This window comes from Thunnus thynnus, chromosome 21, assembly GCF_963924715.1.
Source record: "Thunnus thynnus chromosome 21, fThuThy2.1, whole genome shotgun sequence".
In the NCBI taxonomy this organism is placed as follows: Eukaryota; Metazoa; Chordata; class Actinopteri; order Scombriformes; family Scombridae; genus Thunnus; species Thunnus thynnus.
Window position 1 is genome coordinate 8,170,644 of NC_089537.1, and position 15,465 is coordinate 8,186,108.

Sequence of the window (15,465 nt, forward strand, 5' to 3'; positions counted from 1 at the left end):
AAGCCTTCTAACAGAAGCAAGCATCTGTCAGCGATGGGAAAAGCTCTCCTCCACCTGTTCTTGATTGTTAGGCTCCTGCAGGGCTCCTTAGCTCAACCAGGCAAGTATATGACATAATCGCAACACTAAGCAATAGCAAATAGTGTTGTTAGAGGCAGCTGTGAGAAAGAATCTGTGCTTCTGTGTTTTAAGAGAGCTCTAGACCTGTAGTCGCTCTAAAGACCGGCGCTGTGCGAGGACATTACAGCACAGTGAGAGCTACGGAGCAGCAGGTGGAAGAGTATTAGGGCATCCCATTTGCCCGTCCACCCTTAGGGCCTTTGCACTTGGCTTCCCCCCAAGCAGCTGAGCCCTGGAAAGGGGTGAGGGATGCCACAGAAATGCCAAAAATGTGAGTAAATATTGGCTTTTTGAAGCCGCTGGAGTTTACTACATAGCGAGTGTATTTGGTGTGAATCATTTAATGTGATTACATTAAAAAAAATGGACTGAAGTTGTTCCAGCTTGTAGGTAATTAGTTTGGCATATGATGCAAGATTAAAATCAGGAAGTAAACATGTTTGCTTGCAGGAAAGTAATTGGGCAAAATACCTGTATGTTGATGATTGCTGTTGGAAAGGAGGATGCATAAAGATTCCTGCAGGATGTATGAATTAACAAGAATCCAAGGCACTATCCACAGAAGTATATTCCCTCATCCTATGCACACTACAGTATTTCCAGTGCACCCTCTGCCTTTTTGTAAAGGTGTCCACAGGATACATCATTTGCTGGGGCTCTCTGGAAAACCTTCCCTGTTAAGTATCCATCAGTAGGAATGTCTGAGGTCTTTACCTTAATGTGTACAGACCCACCGGGACCCACCCTGGAGAAAGACTACCAGTTAGTACACATGCACACATGCACATGTGTTAGATGATTATGGTAGCACCGATTCAGCCTCACCTGCATCTAAATAAATGTGAAACAGCACTTAGCCGACAAAGTGTGAAGGATGAATAAAACATGATGAAAATTGACAAGTTTTCAACTGAGTGATGTGGATGTGTGTTGTCAAGGTGATGGTTTGGATCCACGCGGGAGGTCTGGCCTCAGGAGGAGCCTTCCAGTATCCAGTATCGTCTCAGTATTCAGGGATTCCTCCTAAACCCTTTTTTCTAGATGACTTTTTCATAATTTAAGGAAGCTGGAGTGTTGAGTGAGGGCAGAATGTGTAGCAGATGATACATTTTGTGGTTGTAATTCCTGTTGGTGGCCAGTAGAGGCCACTACAGGTCTTAGATTCCTCTGATACTAGTGTGACGTTACCACTGCTCAACCAGATGTTTGCTGATTTGATAAGCACCGGAGATGAACATTCACCAGGCAACTGGGGTTTCCTGGATCAGATAGCCAGTCTTCAATGGGTTCATGACAACATAGCTGCTTTTAATGGAGATCCAAACTCAGTCACCATTTTTGGACAATCTGTTGGTGGCATCAGTGTCTCTATATTGGTGAGTATGAAGGTTATCATGCAGGTTACAAACACCTAAGCAGATATGGAAAATAGACTTTTTACTGTACACATGTTCCTGGGCAGGTTATGTCACCTTTGGCTGAGGGTTTGTTCCACAGTGCTGTTGCCATGAGTGGAGTGGCGCCACTGGAAACCCACAACACCAGCAACCCGCTGGCTATGGCCCAGGTATCAACATATGGTAACTAAATAATCACAACCTGTTTAGTTTTTTTTTTTTTACTGCTGCTACTGCTTTATTGTTCAGCTTCCTTTTTGCAGATGATGCCAATTCGACTGACTGTGAGAGCAACAACAATGAGAAACTTGTTCAGTGTATCAAAGGCAAGTCTGAGGAGGAAATACTGAGTGTTATTAAAAAGGCAAGTAGTTACAGTGAATCTCAGGTATTTTGTATGGTATTACCTTTGCTTATTTACATTTGTATTTATCTATACCTTCTTGAATTTGTTGTGTTTGTCCTTTATTTATGTGCTCATCTGTGTTCTTAGTTAGGTGTCTCCTGATAGAGATTTTTAATCTCATTGAAGTACCTGGTTAAAGCTGCATAAGACAAAATGTAATGTGTAAATACACACAGTCTTAAAAGTATGAGTGAGATCTTAGAGTAAGAATTCCATTTCCCAATTTTCTCAAATAAAATTCTAGTGCTGATTGTCAAACATGAGCATGTTGACTGCAGTTTATTGATACACGACACAATGTCACATGATTTCTGACCCTCAAATTTTGTAATAGTCTTGTAGAGCTTCTTGTAAACGTTCACTAAGATACAGTCTCAACATGTAGGAGGCCTTATGAGAATTATTTGGAAGCACATTAATTTAAGTCCCCCTTTTTAAAGCATTTATAAGCAGTATATAAACATTAAATAAATGGTTTAAAATACACTGTAATGTAGTTATAAGCACATATGTGTTTCTTAATATACAGCATTTTTCAACAATTATAACTTATCCTATGAAGACATATTTTACATTATTACAGCTGTGTTACTATATTGTCATACATTTTCTGTTTGTATACCAGCACTGACTGGTGATGAGTGCCCATAGGAGGAGTTAAAAAATAAAGTACATGAATAAACACTCATTTCTGCTAACAACTACATTATAGTGAGTTATAAACCATTTATAAAATGTCTATATGCCGCTTATAAATGCTGAACAGGGGGATTTAATTGTAATTCAGTTTAAGGCATTTTTAGGTCCGGCTATCAATGGTGTGTTTCTGAAAGGCCCCCCTGAAGATGTTTTGAAGAACAAAGAATTCCAGAAAGTTCCTATGATAATAGGAGTGACCAACCATGAGTTTGGATGGATGCTCCCCCAGGTGAATTCTCAAGGTTTTTACATTTTACTGTAGCACTAACTTTCACAGACTGATGGTGCCATTAACTTTTACATTTATATGAACATGCATTGTGTGTATCAATATAGGCTTTATTGTGCCTGAACATTCTGATTATTAGTTGACATACTGTATCTACTTGTGAAAAGCTTCTAGGGCCTGCTGGATGGGATCAAGGTATGAAGAGGGAGGATGTAACATCAGTGATGAACATGTTCTTTCCCTCTCGTGTGAGTGGCAACCCTACAAATTTGTCTTTATTAATTGTGCAAGAGAAACAACACATATGCCATTCAGTAGTTTATTTTCATGATAAATACACAACAAAAAACAGAAAAAGACAAGAAGAAAATGCTATATAAATAAATACTTTGAATAAAGTTTCTTTTCTCCCACAACCGTCCCTCTCTGACAGTCCTCAGGTGCGAATGAACTAATACTGAATGAATACTTGCAACAAAACGCCTCTCTGGAGGACACACAGGATACTTTTACAGAGATACTGGGCGACATGGTTCTCGTTCTTCCTATCTTAAAAGTGGCTGCATACCACCGAGGTGAAAAACACTGCATGACGAAGCAAAAAAAAGTAGTTGTATGTTGTAGTCACTTCACAACTTGCATTTGTTGTGCTTCTCACAGATGCAGGTGTGCCTTAATGAGTTTCAGCATGCACCTCTGATGCACAGCGGGACGAGACCCGGCTTTGTCAAAGCAGACCACTACGATGATGTTTTGTTTTTCCTCGGGGCTTCCTTTTGTACTGGGCATACTTTGGTTACAGATAGAAAAATCTCTCATTCATTTTGTACCTTTGATGAACATTATCCAGTGTTTGGGTCATGCAATACTTGATATCTCCTTAAGGACCTGTGTCACAAGAAGAAGAAGAGCTGAGCAAGCGCGCCATGGCTTACATAGCAAATTTTGTACGCACTAGGTAGAGTATTTTATATCACTCTTTGCTACTTTTCTCCCCTTAGGAAGTATATATACTAAAGGTTTTGTTTCTCACACATAGTTCTCCAAATGGGCCTGGACTAGTGGTGTGGCCGCAACGAAAACTACCTGAAGATGAACCTGCAGCAGACAGTCGGGAAAAGGCTGAAACACAACAGAGCTCACTTCCTTGATGTTGTCCTTCCTGAGAAACTAGCAAAGTCTCACCCTGCTAATGATGAACTCTGATCTGGCCATTATACTCCAGGACAGACTTCCATAAAGTGCAGCAAAACATTGTTAAACAAAGACTGAGGAGGAGTAGTTCATCGTTTTTCATCAAGGGTGTATCTTCTCTGAGGCCGGATGTGGTGTTGGTCAGTCGTATGTCTGCAGGTACATTCAAGTGCAGGTTGCGGCGGCCGGGTCGAAGTCCCCTGGAGAAACAGAGACACTTGATGAAATCTTTGTACCTGAAACACTCAAATGCTTCCAGGACTATGCAGTTTGATTCTTCATGTAAGAATATAAGGATGTAAACTCCAAATACCTGTGATTTTAGGACGTGCAGCTCATTGTGAGCTTTTTTCAACCTCTTCTCCAGTTCCAGACACTTCCCCTTGAGGTTCTCTCTGTCCCTCCTCTCCTTCATAAAGTCCTCCTTATAGATCTGAGCCTGAAAGTGGACCCCAAAGAAACATTACATGAGGATGCTAATTGGAGAGTTGATTAACACCTACATATTCTTCAGGTCAAATGTGATGAATTTTTACATTTGAGAGCAGTTAAAAAGCCCTCAAACACCATTTTCTTAGCTTGAAATGTAATGACTTTTCCTAATGTGACCCAGAATATACAAAAATGGAAATATTTAAACTTTTTTTGTGCAGCTGATACACATTCTGAGTGTTCTGGGTTAAATAGAGCCATATTTATTAGAAAATTGAAAAATCAACATTCAAAAATCTTCATGCTTCACATATAGTAACATTCATTGACATTATCATCAATCATTATCTGATTCTTCTGTTTTAGGTAACACAGGACCATAATATAGTGTGATTATGAATGTTTTTTCTCTGTAAATAGGATAAAACACCCATTTATTAATGATTGGCGAGGTCTTCATGAATGAAAAACAGATTTATGGTTCAGGAGTTTGGTATAGAGACTAATTATGAGACGATTCTGTAAAAGGTCAGAATATGAACAGTATTTAAGGGTTAAAAAACCAGATATATGACGACGAACAAAGCTCACCTGATGCTTCCAGATATCCTGTAGTGTTTCACTGCTCGCATCGAGACGCTGAGTGGTGTGAAGTGTCTCCTCTAGAGCCTGTACAAACATAATGAAGCAGCCATGAACATCAATGCCTTGACTATAATATATAGAAGTATTCGGGGAGTATGTTTTTGTTTCTTCTGCCATATTTCATTACTCACTTTGTTTAGTCGTCTGATCTCTTCCTGCTGATGCTGCCCTCTTTGAGTCAGAGTGTTGTTCCGTGCTCGCAGCTCCTCTACTTCCCTCTCTGCTTTGAGTACCTCAGAGCTGACATCACCGTTTCCAGCCTATGAGAATTTTCCCATGAGGATCATATGATTATACACATTTTTTTTTTACAGATTTAACTCATTAAAATGCTTTAAAATGTATTCAGGATTCATAAATCTGGATTTTGCATTTACCTGCGTGTTCTCTTCATCTTTCAGTGTCTTGATTTTAACTTTTTTATGTAATGTGATGGGCCTCTCTCCTTTTTCCTCTTCTTTAAAGTGAAAGTTGTCATGTTGCAGTATTGCTTTTAAATCCCGCACCTGTCAGACAAAGAAATTGACATTTTACACAGTGAACTGAAAATGTATCATCTAACATTTGTCATGCATTTACTCAAGACATTATCCTAATCAAATAAATTGATAAAATGCTCATTAAAACATTGAATAGCACTGTGTAATTGCCTCTTTCTTACCTTCTCTTGGTAGTACTGTGCCATGATTCTGTACTCCTTTGCCCATTTCTCATTAATAGAAAGAAGCTGAGTAAAACAGAAAGAGCATTAATCATTTGTATGTGTGTTTTAGGATGAAAATGAATCTCAGTTCTGAAATGTACTCACCTCTTGCCTTTGCTTCTCCATGATAAGTATCTGTGCTTTCATGTTGGTATCACTGTTGGTAGCAGACACTTCTGACTGAAGCAAAGAAAAAAAAAAGAAAAAAAGGGGAACTATTCAAATGTGGCATATATCCATCAGCAGTGGCTATGACTGTGTGGGCAATTATGTAATATGAATGTATCTGTTAACTTCCTTTTACACATTTTTGGAAGTTTTGCTTTGTTTCCAGTAACACAAAGAACAAGGTCACTTCCTTGCAGTCGGGGAATCTGACAGTGATAGCGTGAGAATGAATGTTATTCTCTCAGACGTATCTTCCAATATTACATCTGTTAACATTACCTGTGTGTCTCCCAGCAGACTCTCAGGGCGATAAACTGCGGCTGCTTCAAGCTTTGCTCTGCTGGAACCGTTTGGCACACAAACCTCATACCTGAAAACAAATTATTTTCATGAGCTTGTGTATTTTCCCAAAATTATGAAAACTTATTCCAATCCCCAGTTGATTGTTTCATTTAAAGGGGATGTGTCAAGCACATTTCCAGGTCTATATTTTTGTTCTGGTGCTCTACTGGAATATCTTTGCATGATTTACAGTCAAAAAACCTCCTTATTTATCTTATACTGGCTCTTTATGCAGCCCCTCAGTTCAGCCTCTGTAAACCCTGCTTACGATGAGCCCACTCTGTTCTGATTGTTTGTCTCTGGAGGCTACATATATGAAAAACTAGTAGTCACATTTTGCCTCTTTTTCTGATTCTTTACTAGAAATATTAACTTCTAAAATACATCCGTACATGTGTGAGCCTGAATCCAATGTGAAATATGCCAGTGGACAAGCAAACAACCTGTGGAGCAACTTTGTCCCCTTTAAAATATTATTTAGTATAATTTTGCCTTTCATTAGTATACTATTAGACAGACTAAATTGTAATTTTGGTGTCTCTGGTTTTGCCCTCTCTTTGCTTAACTCCTACTTATCTAAAAGAACAATGCCTGCTATAATTATATTACATCTAAATTCTCTGATGTTAAATATGGAGTACCTCAGGGCTCATTTCTTGGTCCTCTGCTTTTCTCTCTTTATATTTCACCTCTTTCCCAAATTATACATTGTCATGCTCTCCATTCTCAAAATGCAGGGTTAAAAAGAAGTCAGCAGACGGCAGGGCCTTTTCCTATCGGGCCCCGTTCTAATGGAATAACCTCCCTGCTGATGTCAGACAATCCAAGTCTGTTGAGTCCTTTAAATCCAAACTTAAACCCATCTTTTTGCTTTAACCTACAATTAGTTGCCTTTAATTGAGTACTTCATGACCTTGTACTACTGGGTCGGTCTCAATGAATTTACTAAGCGCACTACTGCAGACAAGATTATTGATTATTGCAACTGCAGCTGTGTCTTCTCTACGTCTGCCCTCTCTCTTTTCTCCCTCTCCCTCCCGATTTTCTCCTCCTGTCCTCTTTTTGTCTCTCAAGCATCTCTTGCTGGACCGGCACACATCCTGGAACCGCTCTGCTTCACTGGTTGTCCATGCCATTTCCTGAGGTTTTGGATCTGGTTCCCCATCCTGCAGGAGTTCAGCCTCTCCTCATGTCACTCTCTCTCTCTCTGAATGATGTCTTTCTCCTTCTCTTTCTCCTGTGTGAATAATGTCTTTTCTTGTCTCTTCTCCCATGTATGTGAATAATGTGATGTGAGTGTCCCCTGTGTGCGCCTGGAAGCTGCTTGGCATCCTCTTCATTGCATTCTTCATATATATTATAAACCAATTATAATTTTGTTATCCTGTTCAATGCTGTATTCTGTAATTTGTGTCCTATTCTGTACACACATCTATTGCATGTCTGTCCGTCCTGGGGGAGGGATCCCCCTTCTGTTGCTCTTCATGAGGTGTTTTTCCCCATTTAAGGGTATTTTAGGTAGTTTTTCCTTATTTGAACTGAAGGTCTAAGGACAGACGATGTTGTATTGCTGTACAGACTGTAAAACCCCCTGAGGCAAATTTGTGAACTGTGATACTGGGCTATGCAAATAAAATTGACTTGAAATGACTAGTAGCACCAAGCCAGTAAATTGTAAGAAAAACTTATGATTGCAACAATACTTTCAGATGAAAAACTGAGTGAACAGATGTAAACAGAGTGTTAATGGGCCTCACGTGTGCACATTCGGCAGCGATGGATACAATCTGTGGACGTGTTTCTGGTCATTCTGTGTTCCCTCTGTTGGAGCAGCTTTGCTTGCCTGTGATCGCTCCATAGGTGGTCTGTTTTCATGTAAGGACTGTCAATACACAGAGGAAGAGTCATTAGTGAAATAGCTACGAGAAAATTCATCAGCAACAATTTTCAACAACAATAAGCAACAATCTTACAATGTATTTACATTGTGTAAGTACATTGAGAGCCACTAGAAAAGCTGATTCTGATTCTGTTTGATGGTTAATTATTTTTAATTTATCAAGCAAAGATAGAAAGAACAAATTTGCTAGTACCAGCCTTTTAAATGTGAGGATTAGCTGCTTTTCTCTGTTTTATTTTGTTGTAAATTTAGTGAACTTTGGATGTTGCATTATTGTTTGGAAAATGTCACGATCAGCTCTGAGAACTTGTGATGACTGTCAGATTAAACAAGTAATCAATCCAAAAAGATATATGGATTCATTAAAGGGGACCTATTATGCTCATTTCCAGCTCTATATGTTTAGTCTGGGACTCCACTAGAGTAGCTTTGCATGATTGACAGTTTAAAAAAACCTCCTTATTTTTCTTATACTGGCCCTTTTATGCAGCCCCTCAGTTTAGCCTGTGTCTCTAATAGCTACTATCTCTTAAAGGCCCCCCTCCCAGTGAGCCCACACTGTTGTAATTGGCTTTCCGGAAACCTGTCAAGGGGCAGCTGTATCAGAGTCGTGTTAAGTTACCACCGATGAAAACCCGACATTCCCTGCTTTACTGCTTCATATGAAAAGCTTTTAAGTTACTAAATAACAAGACCTTTATTGCGAAGAATTTACAGGAAATGAAACGTGTTCCTCAACAAATTAGCAGAGATTCATTAGTGTTGCTAAAAACTGGTTGTCACAAGAAGATATGGACATATTTGGAGCTACTTGTTCCGCGGATCAATTAAAAATAATGCAGGGAGGAATAGTGCAAGCAGAAAAAGTCACAGTGATGATGGTGTTTTATGAAGAGCTGCAGATGACCAGCACACCTCTAACAGGTAAACTATTTATTTTATTTTGCTGTGCTGTGTAATGGAAAAACATTCACAGCTCAAATTGAGTCATGACTCGGCATGACTACCCCAAAAAACAAGTGAAAAATGCCGTAATGTTAGCGGAGCAGAGCAGTGAACAGATGACCATATGAAGAAATCTGTCACAAGCCGACATCAGCTCAGGCTGAAAGTAGAAAAAACAGTTGGAAACCGAGTGTTCAGAGCAGTCTGTGCTTTTTGCTCACAGGGATTACTTCTACATACGTTTATCTAATTATCTGACTCTTTGGCCACGTTTAATATGAACATCTGACATTGTAACATTACATATATGACTGAAAATAAGGAAAAGCATAATAGGTCCCCTTTAAAAATGAAAATCGTTTACAGCTTTAATATTATGAGATCCTCTATATTTTGGCGCTACTGTGCTGATGCATAGACCTCAGCGTGCTGAAGATAGCACAACGTGACAGCTGACTCAAACCCTCGGGAGGAGGATGTAAATTATTTCATCTCCAAACAGTCACGTGATTACCCAAACTCAGGCTGCACATTGAGCTCTCAGACACCTTCATACAAACACGGTGCCTTACTTACTGTGTTATATTATATTATATTATATTATATTATATTATATTATATTATATTATATTATATTATAGATATATATCTAATTCAACAGTAAACATGCTCTGTTGGGAATCCAGATGTGGCATACAGTGTTATATATCAGCCTATTTACATAGAAAACAAGCTCTTTGGATTATTTAATTAGAGGTATACACTTTCCCAAATATGACTTAATAATAATAACTTCTTAATAACTAGCACTTGATTACTTAATAATTAAAACAAATACGCAATCTAGAAATAACAAATAACAAGGCAAAATGTGCACAGGAATAAAAAGATAAAAATAAAATAAATAAATAAAACTCACCGTATTATTATTCTCAAGGCTCCTCGACACGTGCTGATCCCACAACAGCTGAGATTTGAGCTGCGACTCGCCTGATAGTTATACTGACGATCCTGTGTGACGTGGTAAAACCAGCATTGTCCAATCACCTGCCGGGATTCCCTCGTGGGGGCCGGGGGAGTCTCAGGGCTGAACCGCTGACGGACTTTATCGAAGGAAAGGAAAGTACAACCAGATGATCAGCAGCGCGAGCGGTAATAAAGGACGGGTTATGGTACAGATTGATGACTAAGAGAAAAACCTGACCCCACACTGCAAAATATGACGCTATAGTCTTACCGGTGTTTAGGAAGTGGTATCCAAAATATCGTATTTAGAATTGTAGTATTTGCATTTTATTTGAATCTTAAAATTAATTAAAAGTTTCCTAATAAAATAATTTATTGTCTCTTTTTTAAATAAAAGTTAGAGTTGTTAAAATCATAATTTTTTACAGTGGGTTTTCTGCAGTTTCACGATGTGTGCGAACCTATAACTTCCTGGGTGGGTTAAACTGCAGGCAGTTTGATACCGGAAAGTCACTAATATCGAGAGGAAACTGCCCAGCTAAACAAAATCTCAAGTATTAGGCTGCGGTTTATGGGAAAATCACACATCACGCAGGGTTATCTTGCACAATCTTGTTCGTCTGTTCTCAAAGGTGTTGACTCAGAGCGGACTTGTTTCAGGGAAGAAGGCGAGGGGAAAGCACGCCACTGCTCCTCCTCCAGTGACCGGCAGTCAGAGCAGGGGACTCGACCTATAGCTGCTCATCTTACAAACACCTGTATCACTGCAGCCTATTTTACTCATTTCCACATATAAATAGCTGTAAGACCACCATTTTCTTTCTTTAGAGAGTGGTTTCAATTGAAGATCATACAAGAAACTGTCTTCCCACAAGCTAACCTGAAAGGAAAACACATAAATGTGATTCCCTTTTTTCCTTCCTTTCCATAAATGTGATTAAAAAAAAGACAAATTTTCCTACTTTTTATGGTGGTTTATGGATTTTTTTTGTTGAAGTGGGAGCTTCCACTTGTACTAATTTTAGCAGACTCTGGGGAGGGTTAGTAGGGTTGAGTGGTTATTCTGGGATATCCCACTTTGCCCCGAGAGCCACCAGCTTTTTTCTTAAAGTCAAAAATAAAAGAGACGGCCCTCCCCTAACAGGATATTTTCTATACGTCAGCAACCATAACATCTTTGTTCAGTCTTCAGTCGCAAGTTACCAATTGTGATGATGTTTCTAAGAAAATATGATAAGTGCAGGGTGACAGCATTGTTTCCAAATCACCTGACCTGCTGGTCTTAAGACTGTGGGAGGAAACTTGAACACCTGTGTGAAAAACATATGAAACATAGAAAGAAACCAAAACAGCTGGTGGTGTAAATGAGAAGAAGCCTTATGACTGAATATGTTTGCATCATTTACAAGATTATCCACCAGTCTCACTTAGTTTGTGGTGGTTTCCATTTGATCGTCCCACCCTAACCTCAGTGGTTGAAAACATATTCAGATCCTTTACTTCAGTAAAAGTACCGATACAGCAGCGTTAAAAAAAACATTGTAAGTAAAAGACCTGCATGAAAAGAATCCTACTTAAGTAAAAGTACATAATCAGCAGCAAAATGTAGATAAAGTATCGCAGTAAAAGTAGTGGTTTTGTCCCTCTGACTGATATCATATATGACACCATCAGTGTTAGAGCAGCATGTTACTGTTGTAGCTGCTGGAGGTGGAGCTAGTTTGAACTACTTAATATACAGTTAGCTAATTAAGTTCAGTGGTTCCCAACCTAGGGGTCCGGCCCCTCCAAAGGGTCACCAGATAAATCTGAGGGGTCGTGAGATGATTAATGGGAGAGGAAAGAAGAAAAGACAAAGTTCTGATACACAAATCTGTTTTCAGTTTTTGGACTTTTTCTCTAATCTTAGATTTTTGCTGAAATATTAAATTTGTTTGGTAACCACTGGTTTCATCTTTAACCATGTGTTGTATTTTAAAAGCTTGTTATATTGTCCATTGTGTTAAATCTTCATCTGTAAAGTAACTAAAGCTGTCAAATAAATGTAGTGGAGGAGAAAGTACAATATTTCCCTCTGAAATGTAGTTTAGTGGAAGTATAAAGTAGCATCAAATGGAAATACTCCATTAAAGCAGCTCAAAATTGTACAGTAGTAGTACAGTAGTTTAGTAAATGTACTTAGTTACTTTCCACCACTGCTCAGCTTCGTCCAGGCTTTGCCAAATGTGAAATTTCTGGCTCCAGTAACTTCCTGGATGATATCACAGATGCTTCATCAACACTTTCACTCGAGAGAGCACCTAAAAATGCTGAAACAGCCAGACTCTTTGCACTTGAAGCAAACAAAGTGACCACACGGCCTGAAAACAGTCCTAATGAGCAAACTATTGACCAAAATAAGTGAATTATTAAGTATGTTAACATTAACATACTTAAAATACTCAAAATGAAAAAAAGGTCATGAAAAGTGCAATGGATAAGCCAGATAATGAGTCATTGTGGTGGTTAAATGGCAGAATTCACCTCAACTTCAAGCTTGGAAATCTCAAAAAATGTCTTTATAGGTTTGATCGTAATCAGATCGATGACCGTTTTACAACAGTTACCGATCATCCCTCGAGTTTTCAAGCTTATCTCTTTGTTATTTACCTAAAAGTGTTTTTAAAAGATGACTGTCAGTAGTAATAGCGGAAGTGTTGGTGGTGGCGGCGGCAATGACTAAAATCGTGATGATGCTTACTGACATGACTTCTCACAGTACCCCATGTTGTGGTTTTACATAAGGGGCCTTCTTGATATGACACCTGTGCAGCGAGAACCCCGGAGGCCTCTTCCCAGCACCGAGTCGAGTCTGTTTACGGTACGAAGTGACACAGCAGCAAGTCTCTAGAAAGGAAAGAGAGTGTAACGTTGCGCTTGATGAGCCTCCTCCTTCCTGCCACAAACAATCGCTCCGTCCAAAAAGTCTCACACATGTAACTCCACTCCTTAAGTTTCTGTCTGTGTCACTACACACACACACACACACACACACACACACCTTTGATTCACACACATAACAGATAAGACATTTTGTGGCTTACACCTACAAATACAAAACCATAGTCATATTTGAGTATTTTTTAGCACTTTCTATTCTGCTCAGCGGTTTAGTGGTTTTGCATATTTGCTTACGCCTTAGTGTAGCACTGTAGGTAGAAGGTTACAGTTTCACATGAAGCAAAAAAGAAACCAAAAAATGATGTGTTTGGCTTAAAAGAAATGGAGACACAAGGTAGAAGGGAAAAAAAAAAAACACCTTTTTAATTCAAATGTATTGATATTCAAAAACTATTCAGTTTCTCATGAGTAATACAATGAAATCTCCTGGTATTCATGGAAATTAATGCTGAAAATGTATTATTATCATTTGTGCATAATAAAATAGCAGCATCTTACTCTACAGTACAGCATATGACAATTTACCACAACTCTTTAAGACTTGGTAAAAAAAAAAATTCCCCCCATCAGACTCACAACCTTTTCACTTAAAAACACTAAAAAGATGCATTGTGATAATGTAAATATATCCATGAAATCTGTGTAAAAAGATACATTTCACATTAAGTCAAACTGGTCCACATATACAAAAAGACTCACATTATGATGGCACATTGTTGAAATTGAAATTAAGAAGTTTGTTTGTTTTTATGGCTTGTTATTGTTGTCTGATAGTATAATCTGACACATCTTCACCAGCAGGCTCCACAGGGTTTCTCTGGATGGGAGCTACACTCCTGGATCTGAGATCTGCATGAGAGGTGTGTTACAGAGCAGTTAATCTACTGTGTGAAGAGAAAAAACATACATGTGATCACCTCCTCTCTCTCTCTCTCACACACACACACGCTGTACTTACATCGCTACTTCCTTGCAATTGTATTTAATTCCTGTGTCCAGCTCTTTCTGCAGGTCATTTAAAGATGGATTTGTACAGTTTGTCCTAAAGAGGAAAAATGAATAAAGGACTTCATCATCAACGATAATATTTTTAAATGAGTCTCTCTGTGTTTCTGCCCCCCCCCCCCAAAAAAAAAACTTACACATCATTATCTTGTGTGACCAGGACGATATTCAGGCTCTTCACTCTGGTGGAGTTGAATCTCTTCACCTCGATGCTGCCAAAAATACTGACAGTAAAAATAAAAGAGCACAGTTTAGAGGGATATCAAGTCAACAGGGGATTAAATGTTCACTGTATCACATTCTTTAAGTTCGCAAGTCATGTCATAACCTATCATTTTAAAATCTCCTTTACTTTGAAAGCCGGATTCATAAATTCAGTATATTTACAGTATAATGTAATAATATGCAATGTAATTTATTTATCTAATACACAGGAAGTGATACAAAAGAACTTACAGATGTTTCTTGTACCTAATTCTCAACAATATGACTATTTATTTTACTGAAAAGGTTGAATTATTGGACATAAAATCACTGTAAAACATATCAAAACCACAGACACCAATCACAACTCTAAGTATTCCTTAACTAATTCTACATTCAGTTCATTTCAGTTTACCCTTGTTTGTATTCAGCAGTGCACAACACTCTCTTCAAAATTGCTCATGAAGTGCCAATTAAAGGAGGTAATCTTTGTTCTCATGCTGAGGAATGCCTCAATGATTTCTTTTTCTCCTCGTGTTATTTTAAAGGGAAATTAGTCAAATAATCCTCACACTTCAAGATTATTTAGAGCAGAAACATGGTGATTTAAGGGGGATTTGATGCTAGATTGTTGCTCTCTACATAAAAACCACTGATACCACACTGTGTGTAACCTATAAAAATGGTTTTTATAAGAATACAAATACAAGCTGGTGAATAGGTGAGACTGCAAATAAAATTTTGGATGAATGAGCATCTGAAAGTGAGAATTAAAACAGTTGTGAGGACACCTGGGTTTGACATGTTAACAGTACTTACTTAAAACATGTAAACCTACAATGTACTTATTTTCAAGTTCTTAATCTTAGCTGTACAGCAAAAAATAGCACAATTCAATACACTTTGCAGTTTTGGTGCAAGTGTCTCGTTCCTGCAGAGACCAGATAAATGTCACAAGACTGTAAAATTTGCAGAAATGATGTCCGTTGAGTGGCAGGGATAGCAATAGAGCAGCTTTACTGTTTGATTCACAGCAACAGTGAGAAACTGACAGCAATCTCATCCATCAGGCTTAGAAGAACTAGCCATGCTTAAAGTCTGCTAACCAAAGAGGAATAGGATAAGCATTGCAGTAAGTAGGAAGTAAGGAATGGCTTATTCTTTTATTTA

General features: G+C 38.5%; 3 protein-coding genes across 3 annotated transcripts in view; 1 reads left to right on the forward strand and 2 right to left on the reverse strand.

The window, feature by feature from the left end:
• The first annotated feature begins 33 nt into the window (after window positions 1-33).
• Window positions 34-3,422, forward strand: LOC137173798 (putative inactive carboxylesterase 4). Its single transcript, XM_067578875.1, has 8 exons — window positions 34-66; window positions 288-391; window positions 748-886; window positions 1,059-1,115; window positions 1,263-1,496; window positions 1,583-2,851; window positions 3,019-3,099; window positions 3,285-3,422. The coding sequence occupies exons 1-6, from the start codon at window positions 34-36 to the stop codon at window positions 1,706-1,708; spliced, it is 693 nt and encodes a 230-aa protein (XP_067434976.1). The 3' UTR covers window positions 1,709-2,851; window positions 3,019-3,099; window positions 3,285-3,422.
• LOC137173094 (TNFAIP3-interacting protein 3-like) lies at window positions 3,106-10,362 on the reverse strand. The gene is made up of 10 exons (XM_067577796.1): window positions 10,100-10,362; window positions 8,093-8,217; window positions 6,273-6,363; window positions 5,931-6,005; window positions 5,784-5,849; window positions 5,500-5,628; window positions 5,254-5,382; window positions 5,069-5,146; window positions 4,359-4,484; window positions 3,106-4,245 (listed from the first exon to the last, which is right to left on the reverse strand). The coding sequence occupies exons 2-10, from the start codon at window positions 8,191-8,193 to the stop codon at window positions 4,135-4,137; spliced, it is 906 nt and encodes a 301-aa protein (XP_067433897.1). The 5' UTR covers window positions 8,194-8,217; window positions 10,100-10,362; the 3' UTR covers window positions 3,106-4,134.
• A 3,459-nt stretch (window positions 10,363-13,821) lies between these two features.
• Window positions 13,822-15,465, reverse strand: part of LOC137173459 (ADP-ribosyl cyclase/cyclic ADP-ribose hydrolase 1-like) — a 7,358-nt gene continuing 5,714 nt past the window's right edge. Inside the window, exons 6-8 of the mRNA XM_067578332.1 lie at window positions 14,229-14,315; window positions 14,045-14,128; window positions 13,822-13,935 (exon numbers count right to left, since the gene is read on the reverse strand). Of these exons, the coding sequence (XP_067434433.1) occupies window positions 13,878-13,935; window positions 14,045-14,128; window positions 14,229-14,315 (229 nt within the window). The 3' untranslated portion in view covers window positions 13,822-13,877. The remainder of the gene's footprint in view (window positions 13,936-14,044; window positions 14,129-14,228; window positions 14,316-15,465) is intronic.